Source organism: Colossoma macropomum, unplaced genomic scaffold, assembly GCF_904425465.1.
Source record: "Colossoma macropomum unplaced genomic scaffold, Colossoma_macropomum, whole genome shotgun sequence".
In the NCBI taxonomy this organism is placed as follows: domain Eukaryota; kingdom Metazoa; phylum Chordata; class Actinopteri; order Characiformes; family Serrasalmidae; genus Colossoma; species Colossoma macropomum.
In genome coordinates this window covers 36,032,464-36,060,262 of record NW_023494793.1, presented here as the reverse complement: position 1 = coordinate 36,060,262, position 27,799 = coordinate 36,032,464, and the positions used below count along the sequence as shown (strand labels likewise).

The 27,799-nt window shown below is 44.1% G+C and overlaps 1 protein-coding gene across 1 annotated transcript in view; it reads left to right on the top strand.

The window, feature by feature from the left end:
• ntng2a (netrin g2a) overlaps nucleotides 1-27,799 on the top strand; it is a 96,993-nt gene that overhangs the window by 62,576 nt on the left and 6,618 nt on the right. Inside the window, exons 4-5 of the mRNA XM_036579392.1 lie at nucleotides 974-1,146; nucleotides 8,048-8,071. Of these exons, the coding sequence (XP_036435285.1) occupies nucleotides 974-1,146; nucleotides 8,048-8,071 (197 nt within the window). The remainder of the gene's footprint in view (nucleotides 1-973; nucleotides 1,147-8,047; nucleotides 8,072-27,799) is intronic.

Sequence of the window (27,799 nt, the reverse complement as noted above, 5' to 3'; positions counted from 1 at the left end):
AAGTGCGTTCTCCATAGTTCTCCAAGTACTTTTCATTAATAAATGTGTTTTTTTAAATGGCTTTTCAATTTTTGAACATTTTCATTATCAGATTATCAATATTGAATATTTGTTGCAGTCCTAAATAAGTCTTAACTTGCACAACACTGACCAACTGCATGTTTCTTTATAAAGAGAGCAAAATTACTCCCGTTTAACTGAATTAGTGCAACACAGTGTGCCAAATGTTGAATAAAAATCATTGTGTTCACAGTCCTTGATAGTACTTTTTTAAACATAGCACTTCTGGTTGTTTTTCTCAGTTTCAGCTGATATACTGAAATAAATATTGTGATGTATCGCGTATCATGAAAATTTTTTGAGGTATTGCGATTTAATATTGCCATATCGCCCACCTCTATAGCTAAGTGAGTAATAAGCCTGTGGAGTAAGACATCAACACAGCAGGAATGAAGGTGATGTTCTATGTTAGATGAGTAAGGAAGCAGAATGTCATGTTGGAACCTCACCCTGCTTAAATGTCAGCGATGAAACTCAGAAGCAGTATCAGAACGCAGTGCCAGCAGAACCATTCAGTTTCATTTTAGTTTCAGATTATAATGAAATGCTGCTTTCAAACAAGACATTAGCAGGCAATGCGCCTCTGACTTGGCTTGAGCTTTGGGGCATCTCTGGAATAGTCTGGGGATCGGGAGAAGCCATTGTGACTATTTATTTCATCCAAGAGGACTACACCACCTGCAGCTATTCGGCCCAAGCCATTCACTACAACACCTGATTCAACTAATTAGCTCATGGCTTCAGCCAAGTATGCGAGCTAATGAGATATCTCGGGTGGCTGGAGTGAATACCCAGGGCAGGACACCCTCTGTAGGATAGTCCTTGCCCTTGGCTCTACAGCAGGCGCGCTGTGGTCAGAGTGCTAATTGGTTTGTCTCTCTCTTTCTCTCTCTCTCTGTCCGTGTTGTTGCAGGTGTAAGTGTAACCTTCATGCTGGACAGTGCACGTTTCGTGAAGGCAGTCTTCAGTGTGATTGTGAACACAACACCACGGGGCAGGACTGTGCCCGCTGCGAGAGAGGGTTCAAGGCCAAATCGTGGAAACCCGGCTCATACCTGCCCACGCCCAATGGATCCCCCAACACCTGTAAGTTGGGGTGATGCTAGTGGTTGTATTTCAAGTGATCCATGATATTTTGTTCATTAAAATGCCAAACTATAAAGCTTTTAAAAGACTTAAAATATGTACCGTACTATAAGACAGGAGTTTTTATTTATTTTATTTTATTTATATATTTAAAAATATTAGAGGTTATACAGAAAATAAGACTCCTAACAATCTTGCAAGGCCTGGTAGACACCAAAACTGTCCCCAGCAGATAAACAGCACTTACACTGCAAAAACTGGTGCCTTGTCAAGTGAAATGATCATCAAAGCTGATGAATAAGAAAGTAAAGCGAGGAAGCTGCCTCTCGTTCTGTTGCTTAAAGAACGGTCAAATAGTTTAATTTTTGCACGTTATATTGAATATTATCTTGAATATTTTAATATTCTGTTCTGCTAGGAAAAGCCCATGACCAAGAAGGCTTTACTTTGCTTTCTAACTCTGCTTTCTAATTATGCTTTTTAGGAGAATGAAGGTAATGAAAAAAATAGCAAGTAGCATAACATGCTAATCCAAGTGATCCTCTCCAATCTGGCAACCCTAAAGTGACACTGTTTGAACATAGCAGTGATGAGTTAGTAGAGGACACTAAAACAGCACTTACACTGTAAAAACTGGTACCTTGTCAAGTGAAATGATCTTGGTCTAGTCGATATGTCTAATATTTCTCATTTTGAGATGGTTGTGCACTTATTCTAAGATTATCCTTCTTAATTCTAGACTTTATTTCCTTGTTTTAGGTAATTTTATTAAGTAAAATTATCTCGCTATACTGGCAGATAATTTTGCTGGTTTCAAGCACATTTCATAAAACAAGCAAAATTATCTGCCAATATAGTGAGATAATTTTACTTAATAAAATTATGTAAAACTAGTAAAAAATGTCTAGTAATAAGGTAAATAATCTCAAATTAATCTTACAACAATCTCAACAGGAGAAATATTAGACTTATTGACTATATCTAAGATAATTTAACTTGACAAGATGCCATTTTAGAAAGTGGAAAGCTTTAATCTTAGAGAGAGAGGAGAAAATCAAGCTCCACTCTTACTTCAGATCTGAAAAAATCCACAGGTGTTTCTGTCCATCCTTCCACTGTGAGAAGACAACTCAGCACTATGAGTCTGAAAGGATGTGTAGCTGTCAAGAGGCCCTAAACTGAGAAACAGAAATAGACAGAAAAGTTGAACATTTGCAAATCAAACAAACAAGCTGCTGGTGTTCTCAGAACAGACTCAATTTCTGATATTCAGTGTTAAATGAAGCAGCAACATCTCAGAGTGAAAGACGCAGGCAGTAGGATCTCAGAGAGAGCTGCCTGTCTCTCTCACTGTGAGACACTGCTGCCTGTCTTTCTCAATCTAAAACACTACTGCCTGTCCCTCTCACTCTGAGACACTGCTGCCTGCCCCTTTTCACTCTGAGACGCTGCTGTCTGCCCCTTTCACTCTGAGACGCTGCTGCCTGCCTCTCTCACTCTGAGACCCTGCTGCCTGCCCCTTTCACTCTGAGATGCTGCTGCCTGTCTCTCTCACTCTGAGACCCTGCTGCCTGCCCCTCTCGCTCTGAGACGCTGCTGCCTGCCGCTCTCGCTCTGAGACCCTGCTGCCTGCCCCTCTCACTCTGAGACGCTGCTGCCTGCCCCTCTCGCTCTGAGATGCTGCCGCCTGCCGCTCTTGCTCTGAGACGCTGCTGCCTGCCCCTTTCGCTCTGAGATGCTGCTGCCTGCCGCTCTTGCTCTGAGACCCTGCTGCCTGCCCCTTTCACTCTGAGATGCTGCTGCCCCTTTCACTCTGAGACGCTGCCGCCTGCCGCTCTCGCTCTGAGACGCTGCTGCCTGCCCCTTTCGCTCTGAGACGCTGCTGCCTGCCCCTTTCACTCTGAGATGCTGCTGCCCCTTTCACTCTGAGACGCTGCTGCCTGCCCCTCTCGCTCTGAGACGCTGCTGCCTGCCCCTTTCGCTCTGAGACGCTGCCGCCTGCCCCTTTCGCTCTGAGACGCTGCTGCCTGCCGCTCTCGCTCTGAGACGCTGCTGCCTGTCTCTCTCACTCTGAGACCCTGCTGCCTGCCCCTTTCACTCTGAGATGCTGCTGCCTGTCTCTCTCACTATGAGACGCTGCTGCCTGCCCCTTTTGCTCTGAGACGCTGCTGCCTGTCTCTCTCACTATGAGACGCTGCTGCCTGCCCCTTTTGCTCTGAGACGCTGCTGCCTGTCATTCTCACTATGAGACGCTGCCGCCTGCCGCTCTTGCTCTGAGACGCTGCTGCCTGCCCCTTTCGCTCTGAGACGCTGCTGCCTGCCCCTTTCGCTCTGAGATGCTGCTGCCTGCCGCTCTCGCTCTGAGACGCTGCTGCCTGCCCCTTTCACTCTGAGATGCTGCTGCCCCTTTCACTCTGAGACGCTGCTGCCTGCCGCTCTCGCTCTGAGACGCTACTGCCTGCCCCTTTCGCTCTGAGACGCTGCTGCCTGCCCCTTTCACTCTGAGATGCTGCTGCCCCTTTCACTCTGAGACGCTGCTGCCTGCCGCTCTCGCTCTGAGACGCTGCTGCCTGCCCCTTTCGCTCTGAGACACTGCTGCCTGCCCCTTTCGCTCTGAGACGCTGCTGCCTGCCGCTCTCGCTCTGAGACGCTGCTGCCTGTCTCTCTCACTCTGAGACCCTGCTGCCTGCCCCTTTCATTCTGAGACGCTGCTGCCTGTCTCTCTCACTATGAGACGCTGCTGCCTGCCCCTTTCGCTCTGAGACGCTGCTGCCTGTCTCTCTCACTCTGAGACGCTGCTGCCTGTCTCTCTCGCTCTGAGACGCTGCTGCCTGCCCCTTTCACTCTGAGACCCTGCTGCCTGCCGCTCTCGCTCTGAGACGCTGCTGCCTGTCTCTCTCGCTCTGAGACGCTGCTGCCTGCCCCTCTCGCTCTGAGACGCTGCTGCCTGTCTCTCTCACTCTGAGACCCTGCTGCCTGCCCCTTTCACTCTGAGATGCTGCTGCCTGTCTCTCTCACTATGAGACGCTGCTGCCTGCCCCTTTTGCTCTGAGACGCTGCTGCCTGTCATTCTCACTATGAGACCCTGCCGCTCTTGCTCTGAGACGCTGCTGCCTGCCCCTTTCGCTCTGAGACGCTGCTGCCTGCCCCTTTCGCTCTGAGATGCTGCTGCCTGCCGCTCTCGCTCTGAGACGCTGCTGCCTGCCCCTTTCACTCTGAGATGCTGCTGCCCCTTTCACTCTGAGACGCTGCTGCCTGCCGCTCTCGCTCTGAGACGCTACTGCCTGCCCCTTTCGCTCTGAGACGCTGCTGCCTGCCCCTTTCACTCTGAGATGCTGCTGCCCCTTTCACTCTGAGACGCTGCTGCCTGCCGCTCTCGCTCTGAGACGCTGCTGCCTGCCCCTTTCGCTCTGAGACACTGCTGCCTGCCCCTTTCGCTCTGAGACGCTGCTGCCTGCCGCTCTCGCTCTGAGACGCTGCTGCCTGTCTCTCTCACTCTGAGACCCTGCTGCCTGCCCCTTTCACTCTGAGACGCTGCTGCCTGTCTCTCTCACTATGAGACGCTGCTGCCTGCCCCTTTCGCTCTGAGACGCTGCTGCCTGTCTCTCTCACTCTGAGACGCTGCTGCCTGTCTCTCTCACTCTGAGACGCTGCTGCCTGCCCCTTTCACTCTGAGACCCTGCTGCCTGCCGCTCTCGCTCTGAGACGCTGCTGCCTGTCTCTCTCGCTCTGAGACGCTGCTGCCTGCCCCTCTCGCTCTGAGACGCTGCTGCCTGTCTCTCTCACTCTGAGACGCTGCCGCCTGCCCCTTTCACTCTGAGACCCTGCTGCCTGTCTCTCTCACTCTGAGACGCTGCTGCCTGTCTCTCTCGCTCTGAGACGCTGCTGCCTGCCCCTCTCGCTCTTAGACACTGCTGCCTGCCCCTCTCGCTCTGTGACGCTGCTGTCTGTCCTCTCGCTCTGAGACCCTGCTGCCTGCCACTCTCGCTCTGAGACGCTGCTGCCTGCCCCTCTCGCTCTGAGACGCTGCTGCCTGCCCCTCTCGCTCTGAGACGCTGCTGCCTGCCCCTCTCGCTCTGAGACCCTGCTGCCTGCCACTCTCGCTCTGAGACGCTGCTGCCTGCCCCTCTCGCTCTGAGACGCTGCTGCCTGCCACTCTCGCTCTGAGACGCTGCTGCCTGCCCCTCTCGCTCTGAGACGCTGCTGCCTGTCTCTCTCACTCTGAGACCCTGCTGCCTGCCCCTTTCGCTCTGACACGCTGCTGCCTGCCGCTCTTGCTCTGAGACCCTGCTGCCTGCCCCTCTCGCTCTGAGACGCTGCTGCCTGCCGCTCTTGCTCTGAGATGCTGCTGCCTGCCGCTCTTGCTCTGAGACCCTGCTGCCTGCCCCTTTCACTCTGAGATGCTGCTGCCCCTTTCACTCTGAGACGCTGCTGCCTGCCGCTCTCGCTCTGAGACGCTGCTGCCTGCCCCTTTCGCTCTGAGACGCTACTGCCTGCCCCTTTCACTCTGAGACGCTGCTGCCCCTTTCACTCTGAGACGCTGCTGCCTGCCGCTCTCGCTCTGAGACGCTGCTGCCTGCCCCTTTCACTCTGAGACGCTGCTGCCTGCCCCTTTCGCTCTGAGACGCTGCTGCCTGCCGCTCTTGCTCTGAGATGCTGCTGCCTGCCGCTCTTGCTCTGAGACCCTGCTGCCTGCCCCTTTCACTCTGAGATGCTGCTGCCCCTTTCACTCTGAGACGCTGCTGCCTGCCGCTCTCGCTCTGAGACGCTGCTGCCTGCCCCTTTCGCTCTGAGACGCTGCTGCCTGCCCCTTTCACTCTGAGATGCTGCTGCCCCTTTCACTCTGAGACGCTGCTGCCTGCCCCTTTCACTCTGAGATGCTGCTGCCCCTTTCACTCTGAGACGCTGCTGCCTGTCTCTCTCGCTCTGAGACGCTGCTGCCTGCCCTTTTCGCTCGGAGACACTGCTGCCTGCCCCTTTCGCTCTGAGACGCTGCTGCCTGCCGCTCTCGCTCTGAGACGCTGCTGCCTGTCTCTCTCACTATGAGACGCTGCTGCCTGCCCCTTTCGCTCTGAGACGCTGCTGCCTGTCTCTCTCACTCTGAGACGCTGCTGCCTGTCTCTCTCACTCTGAGACGCTGCTGCCTGCCCCTTTCACTCTGAGACCCTGCTGCCTGCCGCTCTCGCTCTGAGACGCTGCTGCCTGTCTCTCTCGCTCTGAGACGCTGCTGCCTGCCCCTCTCGCTCTTAGACACTGCTGCCTGCCACTCTCGCTCTGTGACGCTGCTGTCTGTCCCTCTCGCTCTGAGACCCTGCTGCCTGCCACTCTCGCTCTGAGACGCTGCTGCCTGCCCCTCTCGCTCTGAGACGCTGCTGCCTGCCCCTCTCGCTCTGAGACGCTGCTGCCTGTCTCTCTCACTCTGAGACCCTGCTGCCTGCCCCTTTCACTCTGAGATGCTGCTGCCTGTCTCTCTCACTATGAGACGCTGCTGCCTGCCCCTTTTGCTCTGAGACGCTGCTGCCTGTCTCTCTCACTATGAGACGCTGCTGCCTGCCCCTTTTGCTCTGAGACGCTGCTGCCTGTCATTCTCACTATGAGACGCTGCCGCCTGCCGCTCTTGCTCTGAGACGCTGCTGCCTGCCCCTTTCGCTCTGAGACGCTGCTGCCTGCCCCTTTCGCTCTGAGATGCTGCTGCCTGCCGCTCTCGCTCTGAGACGCTGCTGCCTGCCCCTTTCACTCTGAGATGCTGCTGCCCCTTTCACTCTGAGACGCTGCTGCCTGCCGCTCTCGCTCTGAGACGCTGCTGCCTGCCCCTTTCGCTCTGAGACGCTGCTGCCTGCCCCTTTCACTCTGAGATGCTGCTGCCCCTTTCACTCTGAGACGCTGCTGCCTGCCGCTCTCGCTCTGAGACGCTGCTGCCTGCCCCTTTCGCTCTGAGACGCTGCTGCCTGCCCTTTTCGCTCTGAGATGCTGCTGCCCCTTTCACTCTGAGACGCTGCTGCCTGCCGCTCTCGCTCTGAGACGCTGCTGCCTGCCCCTTTCGCTCTGAGACTCTGCTGCCTGCCCCTCTCACTCTGAGACGCTGCTGACTGTCTCTCTCACTCTGAGACGCTGCTGACTGTCTCTGTCTCTCTTGCTCTGAAACACTGCAGACACACACATTAAGACACACATTAAGCAGACAGAACTGAAAGGCCCCAGACAGGCTTCACCCAGCATTAGATATATAAATTAAGATGCTACAGTGTTCAAAAATAAATGAGTAAACCTCTTTCATTTGTTCTCTCTCTCTCTCTCACTCTCTAATTCCTCTCTCTAACTCTCACTCTCTCTCTCACTCTCTAACTCTCTCTCTAACTCTCTCACTCTCTCTCTCACTCTTTAACTCTCTGTCAACCTTTTACTTTTTATCTCATCTTCTGTCCTTTACTCTTTCTTTCTGTCTGTCTTTCTTTCTCTTTCTTTCTTGTTTGTTCTTTCTTTCTTATTTTCTTTCTTTATTTTTTCTTATTCTCTCTCCCTTCTCCCTCCCGTTTTTCTTTCTTTTTCTTTCTTTCTTTTTCTTTCATTCTTATTCTGTCTCTTCACCCTCCCGTTTTTCTTTTTTCTTTCATTCTTTCTTACTTTCTTTCTCTTTCTTTCTTATTCTCTGTCCCTTCACCCTTCCATTCTGTCTTTCTCTTATTCTTTGTTCTTTCTCCCTCTTTTTCTTTCTTTCTTTCTTTCTTTCTTTCTTGCTTATTGTCTGCCCATTCTATCTCCCACCTCTTTGTTCTTTTTTCATTCTTTCCCCTCTCTGTCTCTCTCTCACCCTCTCTCTCTCTCTCTCTCTCTCTTTCTCTCTCTCTGTCTCTCTCTCTCTCTCTCTCTGTCTCTCTCTCACTCTCTCTCTCTCGTGCAGGTGAAGCGGCGGGTACTCTTGGCAGTAAGTAAAATGCTAATTAAGCTCATGGACTGTCACGCTCATGTTTTCTCTCTTCTGCTGCCATCACTCTTTCTGTCCCTCATATTGAGAACAAGCTGCTTTCATGCCTCCGCCGTCACCCCGAACTCAGCTGTGATACATTTTTCCACAGTTTTCTTTGTCTTAGATACTGTCTATGATTTTTGAGGGAGTGTGTAATGTATCCAGTATAAAGGCTTCTCGGGGGGAAATAAGGACTTAAGTTAAAGGATCTTTTGGGAATTTAGTGCTTTTTATCATTCAGATTCTGTTTGGAACTTTCTGGAACTTGAACAGAGACGAACTTTCTTTGAATGAATCTTTCTCTGACTTCAGATTTACAGCATTAATACTGTATGATTTTTTTTTTCTTTAATGTGTTGCGAAAAATTAGAAGCCATATCTACCCCTAAGCTCCTTTCAGTGTATTGCAGTCTGTCTGAATGACCACGCGCATCATATGAACCTTATAGTTTTTATAGCCACGGACAGGCCAACAACAAAAATATAAAATGTTTTATAATTGTTGCCGTCATAGTTGAAATTTAGGTATTGTAGACAGTGATGTACAGTGCTGTGATTGCTTGTAATAGTCTTGTAACACTGTCCTTTGTCACATTTGCCTTCCCTAAATGACCACAGCTCCAGCTGTAATAGAGATTACACCTCCAACAGATACCGGCTCAAGCACCACAGCAATACCACCCATAGATCCTGCACTAACCGCTGCTGACTCAGGACTGGCCACCTCGCCTTCTATACTGGTCACTATCTGCTCAGACCTCATCACCACGGCCCCCGTCCAAATAAACACTGACCTCCAGGCCACAGACGCGCCTTCATTAACCATGGTGACAGGTTAGGGGCTTTATAAACAGGCCTAGACTAGCATAGTGCTTAAAGTCCTTAGAATTTGCAGCCTCACAGATCGAGGGTCGAGGATATGAAGCTACTGGCTGGCCGGAAGAAGCCCCTGCTTGGACAGTTGGTTATAAAAGCGTTACTTTTGAGCTTAGAGGTAAGGATTAGGATTATCTCCCTCAGTGATGTTAGCTACTATAAATTACTTCTTCAAAATAGAAAAGGTTTGGGTTATTTTCCCAGCCACATAGCAAGTTTATATTGCTTCTTCAAAAATAAAAAGGTTAAGGTTAGGCTTGGTGTTCCCCAAACATTTTAGCTAGTATAAACTGCTTCTTCAAAATAAAAAAGAAAAGGTTCAGGTTAAATTTAGGGATACTTACCTCATCCTGTTAGCTAATTAGCTAGCCAACACATGCCAAAAGTGTCATTTTGAGCCATTCAGCTTTTTACAGCTCACGCACCTTCACCAAAACAGTTTATTTTTGCTAGCAAACTTTTAGGTAAGGTATTCGCTACCTTCGAAAGACGTATCGCTATTAGCCATTAAAAATTTTATTTTGAAATCGTCTTCAAAATAAAAATGGTTAAGGATTCGTTACTTCCCCTACCACAACAGCTGTAAATCTTGACAATAAAAAAGAGTTAAGGTTAAGGTTATGGTTATCTATATCCCAGTGAGAAGAGTTAGTTTAGCTCTTTCAATGACCAAGTAAGTTAGTGTTAAACGCTTCTGCAAAATAAAAAATGCTTAAGGTTAGGATTAGAGCTGCTACTTCCTCAACCATATAATTACCTAGTGTAAACTGCTTCTTCTAAATAAAAAATGTGAAGGTTAGGATGAGCCACTTCAGCTAGTGTAAACTGTTTATTCAAAATAAAAACAGTTAAGGTCCCTTTCACCAACCACGTTAGCTAGTGTAACCTGCTTTTTTAAAATAAAAAGGGTTTGGCTTAGACTTTTAGCCAATGTTAATTTTAGCTACCACATCAACATTTTAGCTAGCTATCTTGGCTAGCTTGCTAGATGGCTAGCTTCTTCCCAAACTGACACTTAGCGTAACCTTGGACTTGTCTGTGGGGCTGCAGCTAGATGTCACTCAGTTAGCGCTGTAGCTTCCTAAGCAGCATTTTGAAGGCAGTATTGTAGAGCCTGCAGTCTGTAGTGTGTGGGCATGTTTACTGTGTTTGTGTATGAGTGTGGGAGAGAGAGAGACGGGGGTGGGGGGGAGGTGAGTGAGGAGGGGGAGCTCTTTTTATTTGTCGGTGTCAGATGTTCTGCTAGCACACGGGCTCGTACAATAGAAGTGCATCAAAATGTGACTGTGAGCAGTTTTTCTCTGCGACCCTTGACGTCTGACCCCTGAGAAAAACTCAGCAGAGTGGAAGCACTTTATCACAGCTGTGTGTACCACTGTGGCCTCCCACAATCCCCCGGGCCCCGCGCTTCACCAGCTCACTCCAGCTACAGTAGTGCATTAGCATGCAACACACATACATTCAGCACAGATACACATGCTGTACATTACTTCAGTCAAGGCGATATGATTGAAAAAACTCTCTGACGTTCAGTGGAAATCAACTGTAGAATAAAAATACGATTTCCTATTCACAATTCCAAATACACACCCACGAAAACCGTGTTTCAAGGATTCTGAGAGAGAGTGTGTGTGTGTGTGTGTGTGTGTGCATGTGGCATGCCTGTTTTAGCTTTCCCTTTTCCACCGCCACAGCGTTTTTTCAGGTGAGATATCTTGGATGAGATGCGGTGATGCGCGCACAAAGGCCACTGTATGTTTAAAGTTTCATGACTACTTCAAATATTTTTAGGCCCCAATGGTTCTTTTTTCATTTTTTCATCCGTAACCTATTGAACAACGGCGCGTCACTCAGCTCATTTGTCCTTCTGAATTATGGAACAGTCCGATGCGGATTGTGAACCCATATTCTGGCTGGAGATGTGACCGGATCAGTGATTCACCCTCAGACAGAGTTCAGACCAGACGAATCAGAGTTTCTCGTCCCTGATTAGAAGATCAGGTTAAAGAAAGATTCCAGCATTTTTCAACCTAGTCTCTATGTGCCGCATGTGTAGCTGTACTGTCGATTGGACAATATTTTTGACATTTCACTGTACTTGGAAGAGCACAGACAGTCCAGTCACTCTATACGGACTTAGAATAGATGTCATTGGGCAGTTTCATGAACACATGCTGTTCTCCTGAAGTTCTATCCAACTTCCAGTTCAGGTTATTTTCACGTTTTCCTGGTATCAGAAGCCAGTGACACTCCGGCTGTACCATCACACTACTAAAGTGTCACCATAAATTCTCCAGATTCTTCAGCAAATTTTAAAAAACTTTTGACTGAAGAATTCACAGAAGTGTTCTGCTTAAGAAATAGAACAGGAGAGGGAGTGTGTTATCACGAATAAGATCACAGCTGTGTTTTGCTTGCCGTAGATCCCATGTGTCAAACACAAGGCCCGTGGGCCAAGTCAGGCCCATGACACAGTCCTATTCGACCCACGAAATTATTTCAATTCTCTATATTATTAGCCCGTTTCACCCTGAGATGCTCTACAGTCCCCAGCATGCACTGCAGCATAGTGTGCGTTCTGACCCCCAACAACAATCTCTGGGCCAGCAGTTACACAAAAAGAAAAGATGCCTGGTGACTAGTTCAAGCACATAGGCAGTTTTAAAAACTACCGAAAATGATTTATTTTTATTTAGAATTATTTTTGAATAAGTATTTAATGCCTATTTTGCTGTTGCAGTTTTGGCATATATTGAATAAACAGTGTCCGGTTCGGGTCGTGGCAAAAAGTTAAGTAAAAATGAAATAGAAACACAGCTGGCCCACAGATTTGCTGAGAATTTTTTAATGTGGCCCTTTTAGTGGTTGAATTTGACACCCCTGCCGTAGATCATCACAGCCATTATGTTATTCAAGATAACACATAACCTTGAGCTTTCTGTTGATTTTATATAACAGTTAAGCTAATTAAATAAGGAAAGTAAAGCAGAGAAGCCCTAAATATATTGCTTTATATTATGCTAATGTCGGCATTTCCTTCCACCACAAAAAGTAGCAACCCTTTGCATTTCGGATAGTGAAGTAAATTGGCTTTATGTTGGACATTCAACTTTCTCTCCTTGATTTTCTTTGAAATAAACATCCAAAAAGGATCAAATGTACATTTTCTCACTGAGAAGACAGAGAACCGACTACAGCCAAATATATTTCAAATATGTCTGTTGGTAAACTTCACTAAACATGATGTTTTGGAAATGCAGATCACCAGCGCTTTAGTCATTAAGTGTCCGTCTAAACTGTGCGTAACATTTCTCATTTATTTTGCTAAAATAAGGCAAAATCACCTGTAGTAAAGAGAGTGACAACAAAAACTAGTTAAGGGAAGCACCTCAATTTACTACAACGGATTTGACGTGATTGTCTTCTTTTAGCTTAATACATGGGAAATTAAACTTTAAATGATACACTTTTCAGACAGTCCCTTAATGACTAAGGCGTCTCTGATATTTGGTTGTAGTTTGTTCTCTGTCCTCTCAGGAGTGAGGAAATGTAGGCTTGATCATTTTTGGAAGTTTATATCATGAGAAATTGAGGAGTTGGAGTCCTGGAGTCCTGTCATACTCTGCTTCAGAATCTGACCAAATGGGCTGCAGGTCAAGTGTTATATTGTAGAAATACAGAAATTATCAAATGTATTCATTTCTTGTTTTTGTATGTAGTAAAAGGTAAAAGCTGCAGGCGTTACTTAGCAACCAGTGTTCAGTGGAACAATACAGTTGTGAAAAACTAGCTAGAACGTTTCCCAACCAGTCAGATTGTGCTGTGAGAACTAGCTGCTCTATAAAAATGTTTCACACAAACCTATGGAATTCAGCAACTGCCCATTGGCTACTTAGTGAGTTTTAAGCCAACATGTTTTTGCTTCTTTTCTAAATACAGGGAAGTTGCTGTCTGTAATAACTGCCCATAAGCTACAGATGCAGCAGACAGTGATTAGGTTGGTGAACACTGGAGTTTTCCTTTAACTGAGTATTTTATACAACAGTTCTGCTGATTAAATAAGAAAAGTTTCAGAGTAAGTGAACTGTTAGAAAGAGTTATCAAAAGATTGCTGCCTCTGCTGCCTCGGGACGACCATAATGCTGTAGGGAACTGGCCTGATGTGTGATGGTACAGGTAGGCTTGTGGTTTGTGATCTGCTTTTGGACAGATTGGACTGATTAGACTACAAAAAGAATATGGAAAAACAGACTTGAATGCGTTTGGCCTGCTGTAGCAGTGTGTTCTTAAGGTCTCTGAAGCTGCCTCAAAGTTATGCTACATGTAACAGAACTGATAACCTGGACAAACAGAGCCACGGCTGTGGGATCATCTGAGCCTTTGGGGAAGGAGAGGTGTTTGCACTAGCAAATCAAATAACCAGAGATATGAAGAGGCGTGTCTGCGCTTAATTCTTTGGTTCCCACGAAGTGTAACTTACAACCAACCAGATTAACATTGTTACAAATCTAGCCATCATTACCACATTCAATAAACTCAGTAATATTTGGACTACTGAGTGCAAAACTTAAAAAAAGGCTTTTTATCTCCAGAATTCATGAGTTATTACTTTCATATTGCTGTACTATTCAAATGTAATTACATTATTCCATATTTAATTGCACAGTAGGTTAAGCAACGAATTACATTTGCATTTGCAGTCTGTATCCACAGGTTCAGGCCTGCACTACTGACTTTCTTCCTCTTTGTTCCCATGTCAGAAAATTACAGAAAGGTGGCCAAATTGTAAATGTTTAAATTGTGATAGCACATCTCCTCTTCTACTTACAAACCCAAATGTGGTGTGGAGTGAACGTTTAGAATCTGCACTTTTAACAGAATTTCTCCACTTGTTTTAGTGGTATTGTTTCAGGGTGTTTGCAGGACCTTAAATTGAATGTAATCGCTGCTTTCTAAGGGTTAAACAGAGCATAATTACCTTTTAGGGCCAAGAATTCTCAATGAGGTAGCCATCAGTGTATTTTTAGTGGATGTTTAAGCAGTGCAGTGTGCTGTATGATATAATCTCATCCATCTTTCATCGCTCTTTGGATTGTGGGTTGAAGCTCTCCAAGGTGAGAGATTCTAGCTGTGACACAAACACTCTCAATCCTGCGTCTCCTAAAGGAGAGGGAGAGAGAAAGAGAGAGAGAAACAGACAGCGAGAGAGATTTGGAGTTTGGATGATGAATGTTTATTAATCTTGTGGGCCTCCCATCAGACCCAAAATAACTCATACATCTATCCAGCAAGGGCGCTGTTTGTGCAGGACTGAACGCCCCAGTGTCTTACACTGCTCAGGGAATAACTTCACTGCATCCAGTCGAGTGGAATTAGAGCAGTGACTATCCTCTGCACAAGCACTGCTTACTGCTGTCTGTTGATGCAGTGGTAGTTCATGAACGTTACAAAAAGGACCTGAAACTGCAGGAAACTGTTAATATAATTATTTTTCTTGTCCTGCTAGAGAACTGGTGATAAATAGTCAAATTGACACTGATGCTGAAACCCTGAGTGATAATGTTTATGTAAACAGGGGGTTGTCAACACAGCTGTACTGTAGCAAATCCAGTGAACTAGATTAATTTATTAATAATTTTGTGTAAAGTCAGTGGATTACTTTTTATGATAGCAGATTTAAAGTGATAGGTGAACCTGAAAATCCTGATTTACCCAAACAAGGTGGCTGCTGACTAGGCCTGTCACAATCATCTGATTGCATTTGTTTGAGCTGACTGCCATTATTTCCCTCAGCTGTTAGCTTTATGCGTGTCATATCATTGCTGTTGGGTCAAAACTTGTATCATCATTATGAACCAATAAAAATGGTCCAAAGTATTTTAAAAAAGGTCTTGTTCCATCAACTCCCATTCAAAGTTAATAATGCTTTTTTTTCCTTCTCCTGCAAAGTTATTATTGGGATACAAGGTTTTGTCCCAACAGTGACGATATGTCTACGTTTACACACAGAATTTGAATAATCAAATTTTAAGTCACATGTAATGTAAATGGGTGTGTTTTCAACCTTTTTGGGTGGAGTTGAATACACATAAATAAAATAAAGAGGAAAACACATTAATTAAGACACATTATGGGTCTTACAAACTCCTGACTGGTGCTCTAACAGCTTTACAGAGCAGCCGTGAATGATATCTGTTCATTTGATGTTTGTTAATAATGCTTTTAGAGGGCCTCAAGTTGCTTCTGTTGTCATTTAGGAGCTAGACAGTAACATAGCTAATCAGCCAATTTGGCCATTGTAAACTTTACTAGTTATTGAAAATGATCAAAAAAGGCAATTAAATTGTTAATCACGATTATTTATATGGCAGATAATAATCAGCTAATATTTCACTATCATGACAGGCCCAACTGTTACTGTTACATACATACAGCCCAGTATGTTGTTTATTTTGTACAGTGTCAGAAATCACATAAGCAAGTCAGTTTGAGATGACTTAAAAACTTGACATGGTTTGAGGCGAGTACATGATGATTGAGGCAGTTTGCACTATACTGATTAGTATTCATAAGCTTGTATTACTCATTAGCCACATTAGCCTCTTAACTCCAATTCAACAAGAAACAAACTTTAAGTTTCAGGTTTCCTCTCTTGCTGCGTATTTCACTTAAAAATCTGACGTTACATATAAAAACCACTCATATGAGCACACGTATGCTTGCTGTGTTAGTGTGCTGTGTTTGTAGTGTGCGTGGTGTGGAGAGGCAGGAAGAGCTGTGGATGGCAGAGCCCGGTCTTTTGTCACCATGCTGGAGTAGTGGCAGATGGTGGTGGGGGGGGATCTGCCAGTACTCACGTTCCACACTCCTGCTGGCCATATGCTTGCCCTCCTGACGTCCCCCAGGCACATCTCCGCTCCACAGAACACCACGGCCAGTACAGGACATTCCATGTACTCTCTCTCTCTCAGTGTCATGCACATACACACTCACACACTCACACACCATCCATGCAAACACAAACACACATGCACACAGAGTCCCACTCAATGCTACAATCACTGTAGCCAGAACAAGGTTAATTTGATTAGCATTCCTCTGAAAGGTTCTGGATACAAACCCTGGAAGCCTCTCCTGCAGTCATTCAGCCGAAACTGAATAACACTATAAAAGTAATGAATTTACTTTCATTCAAATTTGTACATTATTTACACTGAATAAAATCTGTATCTTACCTTGCATTCACACTGGCAGCAACACGATAAAGTCATTGATTTTCAGTGAGAGCTGGTGGTTTCTGGTGGTAGGAGGCAGCAAAAACGTTGGAGACGCAGAGTGGATGGATTCAGCAATGTGACATAGTTGAGCAAAGCAGAGCCGGTTTAAGAGGAGCCTGGCTACTTCCTATTTCTACTGTTAAAACATGACTGCAAAATGCCAGAGGGCGCCCGCGTACCGAGACCTAAATGCATGGGAGTGAATGGAGCTATACAGCTAAAAACAAAGTTAAAATGGTGGTTAAAAAGTGGTTAAAAACCTTCCCTTAATTTTGAAAAGTAGAAGGATGTAGTTCACTAAAATATATATGTTATATTATATATATATTATATACATTATTGCTGCTACTGAGCGCTGATTGGTTAGCATTACTACTACTGAGCGCTGATTGGTTAGCATTACTGCTGCTACTGAGCGCTGACTGGTTAGCACTACTGCTGCTACTGAGCGCTGACTGGTTAGCACTACTGCTGCTACTGAGCTCTGATTGGTTAGCATCACTGCTACTGAGTGCTGATTTCTTGGCATCACTGCTACTGAGTGCTGATTTCTTGGCATCACTGCTACTGAGTGCTAATTGGTTGGCGAGCGGTGCAGCTGATTGGCTGAGTGAAGCGATTTGCGTTCACTGATGTCTTGAACATGAAGCGCCATTATAAAGTCCTATAATTAAAGTTCAAAAGCACTTAAAAATATAACAGTGGTGTAAACATGTTTTCATGTTTACACCACTGTAAACATTCATGTAAACATTCAGGAAATGAACACGTTCTTCTACATAAAAATAACAACAAGCATCAAGTTCAGCTGAAATTTTCTCAACTTTATGCAAATGAAGTATGACGTATGACTCAGTGAAACAAAAGTGACTGACACAGACTAATTTCTCAGACTGATTGTAGACACAGGGGTTCAAAGTCCTCAACCTCTGCTAGCGGAACTTTTTATTCCAACCAGCACTGTATTTCTGTTCCCAAAAGTATTTTACAAAAAATAGAGGTGAAACATACATAAAAGGTGATATAGTATATATTTTTGACATTTTCTTGTCTACTCCTGACAGCAAGGGCAGCCTCAAACACACACACAGGAGACAAACTTGAGGTAGCGTTAAAAGCTTGTTGCATCTTAATGTGAACATCAACACAGTTAGGCAGCCTGGAAAACTGGGTAACACTTTACTTGAACGCTGCCACATAACACTGACATAGTCATGACATGAGCATGTCAATAGCAGATGTTATATGCTGTTATGAGTTGTCAAATGATTTTGTTCAGTAATGTAACAGTGTCATGTTCACATTACCAGTAAATGTTAAATAGTTTGTCACATATTATGTCACTAATTTTTCCTAAATGTACTCTAGTTAGCCATCAGGACATCAAACATTATGGCATCTGTCATGACAATTAACGTTACTGAAAATATGACACTGTAGTATTACTGAACAAAATTTGTCATTACCACTCAGGACAGCACACATTTCCCATGTTTATGGCATGGTTATGTCAATATTATGTAACAGGCTTCAAGTAAAATGTATAAAGTGTTAATTAAGTGTGTTTTTATCCAGTAACGTTAAAATAAATACACTAAAAGCAAGAAGAATTAGAATTATTGCCTGTGATCGTTTTTAGTACTTTGGTTAGAACAATACAGTCTGAAAAACACAAATGAATGAATGCTTGAATTTGTTAAATTCCATCAGCGGGACACCTGATTTAGATAAACTAGGTATTGGATGGCAACTGTAAATACTGGACTTCCTCCAAGAAAAATTTGGAAATAAGCTGTTGCACTCATGCACACCTAATCACAATGTATTGTTTATTTATTTGTATTTATTCTTATGTTAGTGATTTTGAATATACATGTATATATATATATCTTCGTTTAAATAAAGTTTGAATTGAATTGTGAACCCATGCGCTCAGGAACAAAATCAAATCATAGTCTATACAGGCTTTATAGGCTATGCTATGGTTACACCCTTAAAATTCAATGCATCACTTTGGCAGTGTAGTAGAAAGAAAAGGGTAAAGTCACAGGCTCCCCTCACCCAAACTCCTCTGACATAGAATCCACTGAATATCTATGAGGAAAGCTCCTTTCTCTCCAAGGCCAAAGATTTCTCCTCCTTGGTTTATTATTTTTTTTCCCCAAAGACATCAAAACTGTCAAAATGCAGGGAAATGCTGTTTTGCATTGTTTCTTCTAAAAGCCTGTATAGTTTATTAGCACATAAACAAAATGTTGCTATGGTAACAAAACTTTATCTTCATAAATGGTAACTGTATATAGGAGAGTGAAAATACTTTCCTTAATTTTAGTAATTTTGGACCATTTCTGTTAGTCCATTTGTCAGGAAATATTCACACAGTGTAAGGGCCAGCTGGCATTTTCAAATGCTGTGGGGAGAAGTTGCGAGGTTTTGTGATGACAGTAATGAAAAAAAAGTCGCTCCTTGTTTCCTTGTTTTTGCATGATTGATTGCATTTATTGAAACAGACACACAATAAAGCAAAGTACATTATAATTAATCACATCACCTCAGGAGGATCGTGACCGAAATCAAATGTTTTCGTACGTGGCGCAGCATTCGGTAAACAGAACTTGGCCGTAATGAGGGGCCTTCTCTGTTAACTGGCAGAATGCATATAATGATTTTGTGGTAGTTAGCCGGGCAGGGCGGGTTTGTAAGTGTGGAATTGGGAGCTCATATCTTGAGCCATGCTTTAATTATGAAGCGTCTGGGAGGGCCGCGGCCTTAATAAAACATCAGTATGCCTGGTAGCAGGAAGCAGCGGGCAGCTGTGGGCAGACTGCGGGCTGCCGGCGCCGAATCCCAATGCTCCCATCAGCCACAGCACACCGGGACATGACACGGTCATCCCTCTAAACCAGGGGGGACACCTCACTCCCGCTGCACTGGTCAAGGCCAGCCAGTGTCTCTATGTGTGACTGTGAGGGGAGGGTTCTCTGTATATTTGAGTAGAGAGTCTGAGTAGAAAGTCCATCCCGTCCCACCATAGTGGTTGTGAGGGTGGGCAATATGGCAAAAACATCTGAATACTTGACATTTTAACAATATATAATATGTATCATGATTTTAGTGTTTTTCTGAGGTTTATAAGCAGAAACTGACAAAAAGCATCAGCACAACAGCCACATTTAAAAAGTCTATAAAAAAACGAACAATAACAGGCGGCCTATAGTAACCGCATAAACTGCATAGCGACAAGTAGCTGATTTAGACGTCAGTCCATTGTGTCATTATCTTATTCATTTATTAAAGATAATGGTGAAAAGTTGGCAGTGCAGACTTAAAGCTGTTCATATAGAATGTCATTAAATATGTAAATTCTTCATTATTAGGGCTGGTAAGTTTGAAACACGTTAAGATGATATGTTATTAACAGCAGTCATTTTTAACGCATTTTCCTTGTTTGACCATTCAAACTATTTGTAATAGCGCTGGCTGAAGGCCGGCTGCTCACTTGCTGTACAGTTGTATACAAAAGCTAGAATGCCACTGGTCAAATGACATTTTCACTTAGAAAATCAGCAAAACATAAGTAAACACACCCTTATATATTTTGCTTAAAAAAGATATGCCTCCTTCCCCTGGGAAAGTGAATGCATTGTACCATTAACATTAATTTAAGGTACACAAAAAAAGACCTTAAAGGGCATGTTGTACTTTTGAGGGTACATTTACATCATTTATACTTAGGGAGACTAAAATTTACCTGGACAGTACCCTTTTTTCTTATAGTGTATGAACTGGAACCATTAACTGTATATATGATATATACACTCATTGGTTGGAACATGCAGCCACTGCTACTCTTGCTGGACTGGAAAATTGGAAACTGCATTCAACCTATGGAAGTCATGTGATTCTTCTGAACCCTCTGTTCAAAAAGTGAAAAAAGTCATTTAATTATTCGAAATATTAAAGATGTTCTGATTTTGTCCACTCATACAGATATAACAAAATGCACTGCTTTTTAAATAGACAAGATCAGACTTTTGTTAGCCTTTATGGTCGAATTTGAGCAAATAAGACAAATGCAATTAATTATGAATAATCTCTTAACAGCCCTAGTAATTACAATTGAATAATGTAGTAAAAACAAAAACAATTACTCTCAACTTCTAAGGGTTAAGAAGGAACAGGCGGAAAAATCAAACGACTGGTAAAAATAAATAGAGTGCGTTTTACATGCACACCAATTATATGATCGTTATCGGTTTTCGGGGATTATCTGATTATTGAAGCGATTGTATAAACAGTATATTGCGATTTCTTAGATCAGCATTTTTGGACTTTTGGAGCAATGCTGAAACAAACTACATAACGAATTTAAATATTATTTATCATCTGGATATCTTCAGATTATCCTCAGATTTTCTGGTAAAATCTGGCTATTGCCTGACTCATGCAGAGCCAGACTTTTCCCATTATCTGATTACCTAAGTGCATGTAAAGTCATTAAACAAATTACTGCCAAAATCGGATTGTCTGCAGTTATCAGATTATTAAGTGTGTGTTAACACACTCAGTAAGATGAGATAATTGCATATGTGCTGACGTCCAATCAGCTACTTGTTCCTATGCAGTTTATGCTCACTGGTTGTTGTTTTTTACAGGCTCTGTAGTGTAAATCTGTCTCTTTTTATGATACATGCAGTTGTTTAGTGTTGTAGAAGTGCTGACGTTACCCATACTACACTCAGAAAAGCTTACGTCAGACATTTTATCACAATGTCGATAACCTACCATCATATTGCCCAGCCCTAGACTCACCACACTGTCATTAGCCATGTCCTTAGTGCCCTTTGTCTGTGCTGAAGTCAGGCTGAAATGCCTCTGATGGGCAAAAGCGTACTGCTATTTGATCTGTGTGTATATAAGAACTCACCCTCCTCTCTGCTGACTAGACACAGGCCCCTCCCGAGACACGCTGACTGCCTCTCCTGCCCCCACAGTCAGCTCTGCAGCCCGGGACCCGCTGTCAAACACTCCAGGTGGGATCTGCAGAGACTGCATTAGCATCCCGAGTAGCTCTGCTGGATGGATTAGCGTTGATTTAATATGGCCTGTTGAATTAAAATAGCTTTGGGCTAGTGTTTTCAATTAGAGTGGCTTTCTTTAAGGTGACACTCTAGAATAGTAGCTTTCTTGTGGTGTTTGCAATATACTAGCTATGCTTTTAGAACTAGTGTTGTGCTTAGGTAGATCTTAGGTTTTTAAAGCTGTTTTGAATTGGTGTTTTGCATTAGGTTAGTTTCTTTGAAAAAAGGTGATTGTTGCTTTTGAAGAATAATGTAATGTTGCTTTATTTCTTTATGTATTTGTACTACTGGGGATGAACCAATTCAACTTTTTGTCTCCCAGTACCGACTCTGATATCTGAACTCAGGGCGTCAGCTCATACTGAGAACTGATCTGATGCCTGTGATCTGTTAAGGCACCCGTTTTTCGTAAAAACATAGTGCTTAAACCCACAGTTCTGTGCAAAAATCAGAGACCACCCTTCATTTATTTGATTTCCAGATAAGTTGGCCATTAAGTACAAGGTATTCATGTTTCAGCATCAAGAAAAAAGCAGGAAACATACACAGAATACACAGAATTTACAAATGTAAATGCAATCTTGTAACATCTACAGCCACAAAAACAGCACAGAATGTGGAGCATTTACATCCCACCGATCTGATCTGTTTCATAGGCTTAGTATCAGTGTTGAAACCTTTCCAGTATGCTGGTTCAGTGCATATCACATAAACTTTCTTTATGTGTGGCTGAAATGAAAAAATAACCTCCAGTTGCCTTTGTTATTAGATTAAAAAGAATTTATCCTGAAAACTGGATGTTATGGAGATTCTGTAGATGTTGAAACTGTTGGATTACGCAGTGTTTCACAGCTTAAATGAAGTTCTTGTGCATACTCAGTTTGATACCATAACATTCAGTAAACTAGAATTGGAACATGTGTGTGAACTGAGGATGCAGTTTCTCTCAGCATATTGAAGCAATGCTCTGACACTGTCCTCCCAAGTGCTGCCTGCCGAAAGTACCCAGCCTACGATGGCACTGCCTCCTGGTGCTGGGCAGTCAGAGAGTCCATCTCTAACCACACTGCCTTCTCCAGCTGCATCCGCACTGGCACCGGTGCCTACAGAACCTGACCTGACAGGTAAGAGGTGCCATGCAAAAGCTGCTTCACTGCCGACTCCTCACACTTTCTTTCTGCAAGAACAAAAACATCAAACTTTTTTCTCTTCTAGTCTTCTAGCATAAGTGTGAGAGCATTCCAAGAACGTAGCGAGGGGGTGTTAGAACTCTGGTACATACTCTTCTGGCACGTTTTGACCTTGCTGGAGTTATGTGTGCAAAAATGCGACCGTTTATTTGGGATAGAGATTTTTCACAAGTTCAACTTATTCAGCTACACTTGTGTTAATAATTGAAGAGTGGAATATTCAACAGAGGTGATGTTTATAGTGGCACCTTCACTCCGGCTCCTTGTCCTCCAAAGTCTGTGAGTGTGCATACATTAGAACCGTTCCTTCAGAAGCTTCACCTTCACATCTGCATGCAGTCTGCTGAGGAGAAAACGTGACTGGAAATATTGTCCTTTATGATATTGTACAGTGTTGTTTTTGGTAGAAATGACAGAAAGTCTTACAAAGGTGAGGGAATGCCAGTCAATATAAATTTGCTGTCTTTTTGATGCCTGATAAAATATTTAACAGGAAATGGATTCCTCGAGTCAGATCCCCAGAGCGCAGACCATTTAGGACAATTTAGGATGAAGAAGGGCTAAAATAATGTGCTGGGCCCACCGGAGTTTCCTCTTTCTCTCTTGGCTTTAGCGCAAGCAGCAAAGACCGGAGCTGTTTCAGTCTAATTCCACTGGTGATTGATGGCGGTAATAGCGTGCCATATTCCCTCCTGAGGTGGCGTGAGGCAACGGGATTAAACGCGATTACTGCTGTGCTAAATCAGTCATTAACGTATATGGGCCAACATGCCAAGCTAACAGTGCCATGCGGTGAGCTCCTTAGGCTCAAGCTTTTCTTGTCTAAGGGTGCCTGCTTAAGTCACCGGCCCAGCTTGGCTCATGGCCTGCGGAAACACCTCAGACAGGTGCTGCTTACTCATACTGCGGTCCAAGCCTGCTGTCACTGATAGAGGGGGGGATCAATCAGTGGAGCCAAAATCTAATTGTAAGTTTTTTGAGGTCGAACTGGAGGTCTTGAGTTATCTCCTCAAATGGGTGAATTTTCAGGCTTTTCAATGATTTGGCTGTTGTGTGACTGATTTGCAGCTGATGAAGTCATGGCACCACTGATTCATCAACATCTTAGGCAAGTGATGAATAGGTTATCCATGCTGTTGTAAGCATTAGTAATTCACCTTAATCTGAACTTTCCTCTTGCTCAGAGAGCTGATTGTGTCGCAGGCTAAACAGCAGGTGTTGAAAAGAAAATAAATGTGTTGACCGCGACAAAATGGCACAGTATTTATTTGTGCAGTCTAAAAACAGTTCTCCACCACCTTGCCTATTCCGCCCTTTCTCTTCCCTACACCCAGGTGCTTGTCAGCATCCACCTGTGTGTTTCAGACATGCCAGTGCTGAAGCTCCAACTATGAAAACGGCAAGCACAGCTTCAGAACACTATCAGCCGCCAGGGGCGATAAATCATTAAATACTCGGTTATTGTGCAACACAATGACTTCAAGGAGCACACAGCGTGGCAGGTGGGGCTCAGCTGAAGGCCAAAGCTCAATCGTTTTAGATCTATTTTTGAATAGCGATTGAATGAACTGCTGCTAAATATTTCATAAGAGAAAAGAGGCCAGGTCATGGTGAGGGAGACCAAAAAAAGGGCCAATTTATTGAACCCTTGGAGGGAGATAGATACATGAAACCATAACAGGAAGGAGCAGTAAGTCCTGTCCTTGAGGAGCGGGATGGATTTGTGTTGGTGGGGGGGTGGGCAGGGGTAGTAGTGATGCTATCAGGGCATGTGTATCCCATTTCTGCTGAACTGGAAATGGCAAAAGGTTGAATCAGTGCAATATCATCCGTTACGTCAAGACCTAAAGGCAGCAATGTCGGGTCATGGGCGTCTATACTGACAGTGCCAGGGAAGAAATGTTAGCTGTTTGACTATCTGTGGTTTGTACACAGTTACAGCTACCTCAGCAGCGGACATGGTTACTGCAGCACCTGACACAGCTGCAACTGCAGCCAACGATGTGACAGCAACATTTGCGGGGTTAAGTCCAGTTGATGATCCGGCTACAGAAACAACTGCGAGTGATCCAGGCCCTCAGTCGCTCGGCACACTGGCTCCAGGAGTAGTGACCAGTGGAGTTTCTCAAGTGACAAGTGCAGTAACACTACAAGATGCAGTTGCCTCACTGAATGCAGCCTCCCAACCAACTTTACCTGATTTACAAACACAGACTAATGAATCAAGTCCAGTGGTTGTTTCTCCTTCTTTTGAAGTTCCTGTGGTAACAGATGGAACTTCCTTGGCAGTTGATGCGGTAACTGCAGATATAACTAAAGTTTCCTCTTCAACTGGTGCAGTGATGAACACTTCAGCAGATGATGTGATTACCTCAGCAACTGATGTGGTTGTTCCAGTAACTGATACAGTTGCTCTGGCAACTGATAGGGTTGCCCTTGCAACTGATGTCGCTGTCGTAAAAGATGCAATGACATTGACTCCTGATGCTGTCGTTCCAGGACCTGGTGCTGCTTCAACAGCCAGTGCAGTCGTCCCAAATAGTAACACACCGTCACCTGTTCTCAGTACAGTAACTCCAATAAGTGTCCCAGTAATTCCTGCAACTGAAAATCCCTCTCCTGACGCTGCTCCCCCAAATGCTTTAGCCCCTGAAGCACCTCTTCCTGATGCTGCTGCCCCTGAAACACCTCCTCCTGATGCTCCTGTATCTGAAGCGCCTTCACCTGATGCTCCTCCATTGGAAGCTCCTGCACCTGAAGCTCCTGCACCAGAGGCTGCTGCATCTGAAGATCCTCTTCCTGAAGTTTCTGTACCTGAAGCTCTTCCTCCTCCTGAAGCTATTGCTCCTGAAGCTCCTCTTTCAGAAGCTTTGGCGCCTGAGGCTTTTGCACCTGAAGTTCCTCCTAAAGCTCCTGCACCTGAAGCTTCTCCTCCTAAAGCTGCTGAACCTAAAGCTCCTACTGCTAAAGCTGCTGAACCTAAAGCTTCTCCTCCTGAAGCTGCAGAACCTAAAGCTCCTTCTCCTGAAGCTGCTGAACCTAAAGCTCCTCCTGCTGAAGCTACTGAACCTAAATCTCCTCCTCCTGAAGCTGCTGAACCTAAAGCTCCAATTGCTGAAGCTACTGAACCTAAAGCTCCTCCTCCTGATGCTGCTGAACCTAAAGCTCCTACTGCTGAAGCTACCGAACCTAAAGCTCCTACTGCTGAAGCTGCTGACCCTAAAGCTCCTACTGCTGAAGCTGCTGACCCTAAAGCTCCTACTGCTGAAGCTGCTGACCCTAAAGCTTCTACAGCTGAAGCTACTGAACCTAAAGCTCCTCCTCTTGAAGCTGCCGAACCTAAAGCTCCTACTGCTGAAGCAGCTGAACCTAAAGCATCCCCTCCTGAAGCTGCTGACCCTAAATCTCCTCCTCTTGAAGCTGCTGACTCTAAACCTCCTCCTCCTGAAGCTGCTGAACCTAACGTTCCTCGCCCTGATGCTGACCCTCCTCCTGTTGCTTCAGCCCCAAAGTCTCCTTCTGCTGAAACTTCTCCTCCTTCTAAAGCTGCTTCTCCTCCTGATGTTCCTGGTGCTCCTCTGCCTGTCCCTGAGGAAAAAAGCAAGTCTGGAGGAAAGGAGAAGAGTGAAACACCGCCTGATGAAAAAGAGGAGTCAGTGCCTGCTAAATCAAAAGACAAGGGCAAAGAGGTGTCAGGTACACAATTACACTCACCTCCAAATGTTCCGGTAGCATCTATGACTATAGCTCTGGATACATGTGTCTGGATACAAGCGTCTGGCAGAATGCTGTAGCACCAGCAGACAGCCTGTATTGTTGTGAAAGACCATTATCAGCATATGACACTGAATAAAATAAAAGAATAAAACTGAAATCTGATGTGTTGTCTGTGCAATGATAATCTTTCTGGTGTGCACAGTATCTGCCAAAGCTGAGAAGGGCAATGAAGCTCGGAAAGTGGGAGAGAGCAGGGAGGCCAAAGTGGAAAAGAAAGAAAAGGAAAAACAGAAAGAAAAAGATTATGAAAAGAAAGACTATGAGAAAAAAGGTATAACTGTAAAAACTGTAGAGTGTAGCATCTGTGCTTGTATGGTTGTGTTGTATGTGGTTAATGTAAGTCAACCCTGTTAGACAGACATTCCTCTCATTTGACAGCGTAACTGAAGGTCCTGCAGCAGAAGCTCCAGATTAATCTAACGCAAAAAACTAAACTGTTTTATCATCAAAGCAGTGATGCTGCCATTGATGAAATGGAGCGTCTGGTTCAAAAATAGATTTAGCAATGGTAGAGTATTGATTAGCTTAAACTAGATCCACGTAAAGAAATCCCATACCATAGTTTTTCTCTGCTTGCTTTAGAGTGTACTTGCAGCTTTGGTAGCACCACCAACATTGTTTTTGAATTCAGATTGTTACAGTAGACTTCTGTATTTTTGGAAATTTGTGGTAATCATACTTACTGTGTAAAGGTCAGAGACCACCCATCATTTACCCTTCAAACAGCCAATATTTACAAGTTATTCTTTTTTCAGTGTAAGGAAATAAACAGAAAACATGCTCATACACTACTCAGTAACCTCAACAACTAAATATAATATCAAATATGCCAGTATTTAGTAATTTACATTCACCCACCATTCATTCTTTTTGCGAGACTTGCTGTTAGTTTATCAGACAAGTGGTTTGACTAGAGCACCATTTCTCTTATTGTACTTTTTTTGGTTGTTTGTTCCTTTTTTTCCAGATTTTCATGAAAAAAATAATGTGTTCATCTCAATTTGATAATTTCCCACTTCATCATTGATAAACACAATATTTTTTCTAAAAATATGTAAAATATACAGAAAAAGAGATTCAGAGATTTTTGAGAGAAATTATATGGTTATTTTTGGAGTTTGTGTTTTTTTTCCAAAATTGCGACTCTGATTAATATTAATGATATAAAACAAAGTGGTAATTAAAATGTTTACGTACTGGTTGGATAGGCAGTGCCACAAAGTGCCTGACACCAAATTTGAGCTACTTTTGTCAAAATGAAAACATTTTTTATTGTTGTTGGGTGTAAATGGGTTAACTGCTGTTTTGACTAGAAATGAAATTAATAATAGGTGTCTCTGTCTTCTGCACAGTACTGTATATTCGTATTAGTTAATGCTCTGATTCAAGGGAGTAAATGTAATGGGACCTGATTTTATTCCAAAGTCATTCGAAGGCTTTTGATCCCTGGACGGCCAAGAACTCAGCTGACGAGGATAGCGTATG